Raw genomic sequence first — 8826 nt, 5'->3', positions numbered from 1 at the left:
GGTGATTTAGACTTTTTTAAAAGGAACCGCGCGTGGATTGCAGAAAGTTTTATCACTCGTTGGTCATGATCTTTATTTACATTTGGTGGCTCTTAAAAGAGCCGTTTTGTGTGCTGCGGTCAAACAACACTTTACTTGCTGCTAGAGTACTTGGTGACCGCCTTTGTTCCCTCACTCACAGCATGCTTAGCCAGCTCACCGGGCAATAGCAACCTAACGGCCGTTTGTATCTCACGAGAACCAATTGTGCTTTTCTTGTTGTAGTGGGCGAGGCGGGATGCTTCGCCGGCAATCCGCTCGAAAACATCATGAACGAAAGAGTTCATGATTCCCATAGCTTTACTGGAAATTCCTGTGTCGGGGTGGACTTGTTTGAGCACTTTGTAGATGTAAATGGAGTAGCTTTCTCTTCGCTTTTTGGTTCTCTTCTTCCGATCACCTGACGCTCTCTTTCCACTCATTTTCTTAGCCTTCTTTGCACCTGCTTTGGGAGGCATTCTCCTGATAATTAAGACTACTCGCCACAAACCTTAGGTAAGAATGATAACTTTAGTACATTCAACGAATTTGGCTATACACTCGGACAGAAATTTATAGCAAAAACCACAGGATCAAAAATTGCTGGGATCGTAATTGCTGATATTCGATTGGCTGGCCAAATATAAATTTGCCGCCCGAGGAAACAAATTATTTTGCTGTTTCATGATTGGCTGACCTGCAGATGCAATTACTTATCTTATTGGCGCATTTCGATCCATCTGCATTCATAAAGCATGGAAGAAATTTCCTTCAACTGCCTTTAGAGATCTCTAAGTTTGGAAAATTAAGCTAAGGGGTTTCTATTTTATTATGACGGGTCGAGGAAAGTCAGGTAAAAGCCGTAGCAAAGCCAAAAGTCGTTCATCTCGAGCTGGACTTCAATTTCCAGTTGGCAGAGTACACCGTCTTTTACGTAAAGGAAACTACTCGGAGCGAATCGGTGCGGGCGCTCCAGTTTACATGGCAGCCGTTCTCGAGTACTTGTCCGCTGAGATCCTTGAGCTTGCCGGCAACGCTGCACGGGACAACAAGAAGACCAGAATTATCCCAAGACATCTTCAGCTCGCCATCAGGAATGACGAAGAGCTGAACAAGCTCCTTGGTGGGGTCACTATTGCTCAAGGAGGTGTTCTCCCCAACATCCAAGCTGTTCTTCTTCCAAAGAAATCCGAAAAGAGAAGCAAGCAGTAAATTGCCTTCTGAGGAAAAACCAAACGGCTCTTTTAAGAGCCACCAAAATTTCAAAAGCAATGTCCAACAAACCAATCGGAAAATAATATCCCTTTATTTTCTACTCAAACAAAAATATATCAGAACACATTCCTTTTAGTACCCCACCTTTGTCTTGACAAACACTTGCACGATTCAAATACCCAGATTTCTGAACTAAACCATAACTAGCTACATATTTGCTAAGAATCACAACCAATCAGTAGGTGAAACTCAAAAGCCTTTCCGTCGCAGATTCAGAAAAATATTAGAATAACTTGACATATAAATACAAAAATAAGTCCTATTAAAAAAACATCCACGGTCATTTACAACCATCTGTTTTCTATTCGCAATAATTGGAAGACTCAATCTTTTTCCAGAAAGCTTTCTTGCCCTTTAACTTTTCCACATCTTTCTCTGATGAATTTAATCTTTCTACATAAGCCCTTCAGATCTTCATTGCTTATTTCAGTGAACAAGTTTAAAGACGGAATGAAGAAATGGGGACAATTCTTATCACGAGCGAACGACTCTAAAACCTCGACGAGACCATGAAAACGAGAAGGGAGTTTCTCTTCGGTCCACTGATCTACGTCAGAAAATTTAGCGCATTCGTGCAACAAAACAGTCTGTAATAGGTATGGCTTAAGAAAATTGCAACCAAGTTTTTTGTAAACCAATGTTTTAAAGAGCTGAAAACTTTCCCATCTTTGAGGAAATCTTTTGAAATCGAGCTCAAATCTCTCTGCTTTGCAATACCAAATTCTCCAATGATACTCCACCGAGGTAGCTTTCGAAATCAGCTGAATCCCACAATTAACTGTTTTCCGTTTAGAAGGCGAGTTTCTTTTGTGACCCAGTTTTTTTCCTTTTGAAGGATAAGTGTGAATCGGCAATAAACCTTCGCAATCAATAGCAGTTAACAAGTCAACAGTTAGTATCAAACCTCGGAAGTCAATCTCAACACGGACCTCATTGTCAGAAGAAATATTCCTGACCTCAATGCCACGGGTTGTTTTGTTATGGTATAGCTGCAAATATAACATGTCTGTAAGCAATATGGACAGAAGATTAGAAAATGCATTTCGTAACATTTTCGATGACAAATATTCCTGTCCGGAAGAAGATCTGCTGCATTCACTTTTCCATGTGTCGAGAGTGTGCGTGTTTTGAATCACCTCGACCAGCGTGACACCCGGAGAACATCCTTCTTGTTGCAAACGTATTTCGGCAGGGCGAAGGCTGTCTGGACTAAGGAAAAGAAGCAATTCAAAATGGTTCCTCTCCTTTTCCGTGAAGAAACTTGACGCATCGACAGGTTGGAATGAAAACTTCGAGTCGTATTGTGCCACAGCGCTTAAGAGAATATTCACGACTGATTTCACTAATTCGAAGGGCGATTCCTTCGCAGTGTCTCCTTCTCCATTTTCAGCTTGCAACATTGGTACCACATGGTCTATCCAGCGCGGATTTGACTGTAATTTGTGAAAAAATGCTTTCCTAGTCGAGGTATCCATATCCTCCTTCGTTTCAACAATGATTTTTGCTTTTTACCTTACTGTGGTATCACAAAGATTCAGTTACGAAGCAGCACTGAAAAATACACCGCAAACTAATGTAATCAACTGTTTAAAAATTAACAGCGTTCTCATGAATACAGGGGAACCTTTGTTGTGGTTTTCAGGTCCACCGATTCGTAATATGGAAATTATTTTATCTTAAAAAGGCTTTCAACTGAACGCGGCGAAGGAATTTTTAGTTCAGTTGAAAGCCTTTTTTCATGACAAAGAGGATGATTCTAACACCTCGAACAAAGATACTTTCGAAACACTCCAGATTCGAAAGTCTAAATGGACTCCCCCAGAGGGCCAGTTCTCATCTTTAGATTTTTTTCTCAAAAAATGTCGCCAAGATATCAACAAACTTAAATTCAATCGTAACACCAAATTTTCCAATCTTTCTTCGGAAGAGTGGTCGGCACTAAAAAGTCTAAAAAAACGCAAAGACATTGTCATTAAGGCGGCCGACAAAGGCGGTGCAGTTGTTGTTTGGCGGGCCGACCTCTATCAAAAAGAAGCTTTGCGGCAACTTTCTGACACCTCCTTTTATGCTAAAGTCGACAAAGATCTCATTTTAATTAACCAAAACATTGTCAAAAATACGATTAACGATCTCATAGCTAAACAAGAATTGCCGGCCACTGCTAAAAATCTCATCATTACTACTCCTAGAACTTCGTGTATTTACTTTTTACCTAAAATCCACAAATCTAACAACCCAGGTCGACCCATCGTTTCTGCCTGCAGTTGTCCCACTGAACTTATTTCCAGCTATTTAGACAAAATTATGGCACCTATCGTCAAAACTCTACCGTCTTACATTAAGGACAGCCAACACGCACTTGAAATTTTTCGTGACTTTAGTTTCCTCGACCAAAACAAACTTATTTTCACCATGGATATAACATCTCTTTACACTGTCATTCCCAATGACGAAGGTCTCCAGGCCCTCAAACATTTTTTCGATCAACGCACTGTTAAGGAACCTAGCTCTGAAACACTACTCCGTCTGGCCGAACTAGTACTCACACTCAATTGCTTTTCATTCGGTGGTAACTACTACAAACAAACTAATGGCGTGGCCATGGGTACTAAAATGGGACCCAGCTACGCCAATCTTTTTGTAGGTTTTATCGAACATCAATTTTTTAGCCAATACCACGGCCCAAAACCTCAACTCTACGGCCGCTACATTGACGATTGCATCGGCGCTACCTCCTCTACCAAAGAGGAGCCCACTCACGTAAAATTTCCGCACAGCCCCATACTATTGTAAAACAAATCTGTTTTCCCAATGGCAATCTATTGTTTTTGTCATTGTTTTCTCTTTCCAAGAACTGAATGCATAATGTAGTATGGGGCTGTGCGGAAATTTTACCCTCACTCAATTTATAACCGCCGTCAATTCCTTTCATCCGGCTCTTAAATATACCTGGGAAATTTCCGACAATTCTTTGGCTTTTCTAGACATCAAAATTTCAATTGAAGGCAACGGCTTATTTACTAGTGTTTACTACAAACCTACAGATTCACATAGTTACTTGTTGTATTCATCCTCACATCCATCACACGTCAAGAACTCCATACTCAGACTTCGTCGTTTATGTAGTGACGACTCTGATTTTTCCGAAAAATCAGAGGCAATGTGCCAGTTTTTCGATAAACGCGGCTATCCTGTTTCTGTCGTTCAAGCGGGCTACCACCGTGCCCAACAAATCGATCGACAGGCAGCACTACAAACGGCCGAGAAGGAGAACACGGATCGCATTCCATTTACTCTTACATTTCACCCTCACAACCACGCAGTTAAATCTATCATTCTTAAAAATTTTTAATTACTCCAAAACGATTCAGAGACTGGCACTATCTTTTCGCAACCCCCACTTATTTCATTCAAACGTGACAAAAACATAGGCAACTTTTTAGTCAGGAGTTCATTTCAAACCAATGACCAATCTGGAACTTTTAAATGCGCTCGCTCACGATGCAAAACTTGTCCTTTCATTCACAACGTAGAGAAAATATCGGGACCCAAAAGATCCATTAAGATCATTGATCACTTTACTTGTACCTCCGCCAATGTTATTTACTGCATAACTTGCACCTATTGCAATAAGTTATACATCGGCGAGACAGGAAGACGACTGGGTGACCGATTCCGAGAACACCTTTGCGATGTGGAAATAAATGACAAGGACGCATCCAAGCCAGTCGCTAGACACTTTAATCTTCCTTATCATTCTAAACAGCATATGGCAGTTTGCGGCCTTTCCTTACATCTAGGCAGTTCGGAAAGCCGTAAAACACTAGAACAAAAATTTATATTTCAAATCGGCACCCTTAATCCCCACGGAATCAACGAGCGCTTTTCATTCAACTAATTTATTCCTGTTTTTTCGTCACCATATTCCCACCAATGGCGTAGCTCCACTTTCTACATCTAAATCCATACACAACCCACAATTCCTCTAATCGCTCTGACGAAGGGCTAACGCTCGAAACGTCAGCTTTTTTACTCTTTACGGTGGCTAATTTACGTTTTCAACCCAGTTGTTAACACTAAATTACCTGCTATACTCTCCCACCGACGCAGCACCACAGTTTCTTTAGAAACTTACCCCTTCATTCATTTGAAGTTTAAACACTTCGCGTTAGGTGATTGTAGCGAGACTTCACACAATCCTCGACCAATCAGAGCGCGAGTATCTCTATAATCAGCTGAGAAACAATATGAAACTGCGATGACGGTTTTGTTTCAGTCAGACGTCCATTTGTCCTTACAGGTTTCGTAAAAGAGACGACTCAAAAAGGGCGTTCACATTTCTAATTTTAATAACAGCCTTGTGGAAGCCCGTACCAAAAACTTTTCGTTACAAATTTTACATCACACCTTTGCTTGATCGATACTTTCACGATTTGGTGTTTTTTGGGAACCCTCTAAACCCTAAAAGTTACCAGCATCTTAATTCTCCTAACAGTAATACTACTGAAATGTTCATAAAAATCACGAGAATGAAGATAATAATCACCAACCAAGGATTCTTTAACTTGATAATCAAATTCTCCTTTTCGGTACCAAAGGAAAAATACAGAGAAGAGTATGGAGAATATGAATACTGATGTTGGGGTGTAAAGGGTTTAAAGGGGTATAAAAGAAATGTCTGCAGAGGTTTACAAAATCTTTCTGGAGGGTTCAGAGCCATTTTAACTTATCAAAAATTGAATATCTAAGCCATAAAAAATTTCATGACAAGTAGACGAGCACTCTGATTTGAAAACTACAGGGAAATGATATTCCTTTTCAAAAGGAAAAAATTCTCCCCCATACTTAAGTATTTTCCTTATCCCATTACAGGCATTTTGTGGCCAAAGTGCTAATTCCTGACAATTTTACGGCACATGAAATGCTAGGAATCTACCTGCAACTGACTAGCTTCTCATTCAGAAGGAATCAAGATAGTCCATGTTGCTTCATGATGGAAAAAACCAGCAATACACATGGTCCAAGCCTGTCAGATCTTCTTTATTTCATGTTAAGATTTCATAGATGATGAATGGTGGTAAGCTTTTGTACAAATTCAAGATATTAGCTGTTCACAAAGAAAAAAAATTACACATCTGACATAAAATTTCCCATCGCCAATGCCTTTTTACTGACTTTTTTCATAACCTTTGGCTTCCTTAACAAGCACAGAAGCAAGTCTATCCTTAGTTATCTGGGGTCCATTTCATTCAAAATTCCTCCTCACATCATAATTGCAATATTATCACATGAGATTTCTATTTTTCTTTCTTTACCCTACCCATTGAATAAAACTCCTCATTTGGTCGCATGTTGGTTAAATGAGCCATTCTATTTGACAATGCAAACAGTCCAGCAATAGCACCAACATCCCAAGCATCTTCAGTGTTCAAGCCATACTTTTCAAGAGCTGCTATATGTTCATCTTCTATTGTTTCTGATCTACAAACACGCATTGCAAACTGAATTATAGCCTTTTCTCTTTCTGTGAGGTCAGCACTGTGCCAGTTGGCTGTTATCTATAGAAACCACAAATAAAAAAATTAATCAAAATAAAAACAACTATTATTGACACTCCCAAAATAGTAGTGGACTCAATAGCAGTCTAAATGAAAACATTTGTTATAATAATTAATCAAAATTTATCAAATTTTTCAAATTTTTAACTCCAGATATTACAATTCTAGTGCTCTAATTAATTCACTCAACCAGACTATCAGCTAAAAATTTGGAGTCACCTCATGTGGAAATGCTTTGCCCCAACTGTTGCAGAGCTGAAAAAAGGCTCCAAATACTCCAATTTTCAATAAATTTTGATAAAGCAGTGCTGCATGCCAACTCAGCACTGCATGCTATTTACCATCTCATATCTATTACCCACTTGTGGAATAATTGTTAAGTACATATGTACATGTACTAAATAATTTGCAATAAGATAAGCTATGGAATTCTTAAGAAAGCCCTTTAGGTATTAAGTGATTTTACCTGATCTCCTAGCAGAGGATTTTTTGAGTAGATTCTCAACAGGGCACCATGAGCCACAATACAATACATACAGCTGTTTGCTGAACTTGTTGCAACTACAATCATTTCTTTTTCTGCTTTGGTAAGGTTTCCTTCTTTTAGCATCAGAGCATCATAATACATAAAAAAAGCTCGGAATTCATCTGGTCGATGAGCAAGAACTTTGAAAACATTTGGTAAAAAACCACCCTAGAAAGTAAAGAAATGCAAAATATACAGTTTCATTTCTGGTAACAGACATGCCTAAAGGAATAAGATAAATAACAGCTTGTTTTCTTCTCTATTTCTCAAACAGGTTTTAAGTTTAAGGTTAATACACTCTATTGTGCTAACCTTGTTTATTGACAGTGTCCAATCATTAGGGTGTAGGTTACTGGAGAAGTGATTTTGGAATCCAATAAAACTTCTTGGATCTGCCCCTTATGATTACCTTGCGACTAGAACTGCTTCTCAGGCTGCTGGAAATTGCCATAAACACAATTAGCTTTGTCCTGTTTTTACACATTATCATATTTGCTTTAACCCTTTACCCCCAAGAATAGTAATTCTCCTTACTGTCTGCCCTACATTTCCCACAACATGGCTTCTGAGAAATTATTGTTAGGTCAAAAATAATCCCCTTGTTGATGTTTTTCTCCACTCTTATCACCTACCTGCTTGTGGTGTATTGTTATTGTAAGGAGAAAGTAGTTCCAGGTCACCTCTGAGAGTGAATGAGTTAATCCGATTACTCCATGTATTAAGAATACATTTCCTTGGCCCTCATAGGTCGTTTACTTGGCCTCCCCTTTAGTTTGGTCAAGGTAGCCACACAAAGTCTTATGCAAAATGGAGCAGGTGTATGGAGGCTAAAAACCGTGACCTAAACCATAACCCTTCTATGACTTTCCAAACCTGCACTCACACCTATCTTCAAAAAACTCAATAATATAAACTTACATCTGCTCTTCTGGCCCGGTGGCCGTGAAGGTGGACAATTTTTGGAGCTGGATAAGACACCATCCACCACATTTTACTGTGTATTCCTCAAGAAAAATACCTATGACCCAAAGGTAATCTATTGTTTTGGTGTTGTTTTCTTTTATCAAGGAACGCCCCGTGTTCTTCCGCCGGGTTAGGCTTAAATTTTTTGTAATAGCAATTTCACCTCTACACGATCTAATGACCATGGTTATTCACCTACCTTCTCCTCTATCTCTTTCATTCTCTCCTGCATGTCCTCAGGCAATGTATCCATATTCGGAACAGGGAAGCGGCTGATCGGCTTCTCTTGGCTCATGTTCCTATTCCCCACTGCAGCGACAAATTTTTCAGCCAACGATTTCCCCTGAAACAAAGGAGGCGACTTTAAATACCTCAGACCTCTTCCTACCATGCGAATCGCCATTCTTTGGCTTGGCCCTCTGTTGTCCGTGTTACATGACAAAGGTTGTGAACTTTGGTTTGACCGCTGCATTTTCGGTTTGTGCC

The 8826-nt window shown here is 39.6% G+C and overlaps 4 protein-coding genes across 4 annotated transcripts; 1 reads left to right on the top strand and 3 right to left on the bottom strand.

The window, feature by feature from the left end:
* Nucleotide 1: 1 nt before the first annotated feature.
* On the bottom strand, nucleotides 2-497 carry LOC113669003 (histone H2B.2). Its single transcript, XM_027184991.2, has one exon. It carries the CDS (start codon nucleotides 495-497, stop codon nucleotides 132-134), a length of 366 nt encoding a protein of 121 aa, XP_027040792.1. The 3' UTR covers nucleotides 2-131.
* Nucleotides 498-617: 120 nt separating this feature from the next.
* On the top strand, nucleotides 618-1580 carry LOC113669001 (histone H2A). The gene has a single exon (XM_027184990.2). It carries the CDS (start codon nucleotides 850-852, stop codon nucleotides 1228-1230), a length of 381 nt encoding a protein of 126 aa, XP_027040791.1. The 5' UTR covers nucleotides 618-849; the 3' UTR covers nucleotides 1231-1580.
* Nucleotides 1524-2900, bottom strand: LOC113669004 (cyclic GMP-AMP synthase-like receptor 1). The gene has a single exon (XM_027184992.2). The coding sequence runs from the start codon at nucleotides 2766-2768 to the stop codon at nucleotides 1617-1619; it is 1152 nt and encodes a 383-aa protein (XP_027040793.2). The 5' UTR covers nucleotides 2769-2900; the 3' UTR covers nucleotides 1524-1616.
* A 2720-nt stretch (nucleotides 2901-5620) lies between these two features.
* LOC113669006 (uncharacterized) lies at nucleotides 5621-8799 on the bottom strand. Its single transcript, XM_089194248.1, has 3 exons — nucleotides 8540-8799; nucleotides 7318-7545; nucleotides 5621-6851 (listed from the first exon to the last, which is right to left on the bottom strand). The coding sequence occupies exons 1-3, from the start codon at nucleotides 8741-8743 to the stop codon at nucleotides 6591-6593; spliced, it is 693 nt and encodes a 230-aa protein (XP_089050374.1). The 5' UTR covers nucleotides 8744-8799; the 3' UTR covers nucleotides 5621-6590.
* Nucleotides 8800-8826: the final 27 nt, after the last annotated feature.

This window comes from Pocillopora damicornis, chromosome 2, assembly GCF_964200805.1.
Source record: "Pocillopora damicornis chromosome 2, jaPocDami1.2, whole genome shotgun sequence".
Lineage (NCBI taxonomy): Eukaryota > Metazoa > Cnidaria > Anthozoa > Scleractinia > Pocilloporidae > Pocillopora > Pocillopora damicornis.
This window is presented reverse-complemented; position numbering and strand designations above follow the sequence as displayed.

Bases quoted from the DNA above. Each gene is read 5' to 3' on its own strand.
- LOC113669006 (XM_089194248.1), bottom strand. From the start codon at position 8,743: ATGGCGATTCGCATGGTAGGAAGAGGTCTGAGGTATTTAAAGTCGCCT. The intron at 7,546-8,539 runs GTAGGTGAATAA...TTTACTTTCTAG, and splicing joins TGAAAGAGATAGAGGAGAAG to GGTGGTTTTTTACCAAATGT. The intron at 6,852-7,317 runs GTAAAATCACTT...TGGTTTCTATAG, and splicing joins ATCCTCTGCTAGGAGATCAG to ATAACAGCCAACTGGCACAG.
- LOC113669001 (XM_027184990.2), top strand. From the start codon at position 850: ATGACGGGTCGAGGAAAGTCAGGTAAAAGCCGTAGCAAAGCCAAAAGT.
- LOC113669004 (XM_027184992.2), bottom strand. From the start codon at position 2,768: ATGGATACCTCGACTAGGAAAGCATTTTTTCACAAATTACAGTCAAAT.
- LOC113669003 (XM_027184991.2), bottom strand. From the start codon at position 497: ATGCCTCCCAAAGCAGGTGCAAAGAAGGCTAAGAAAATGAGTGGAAAG.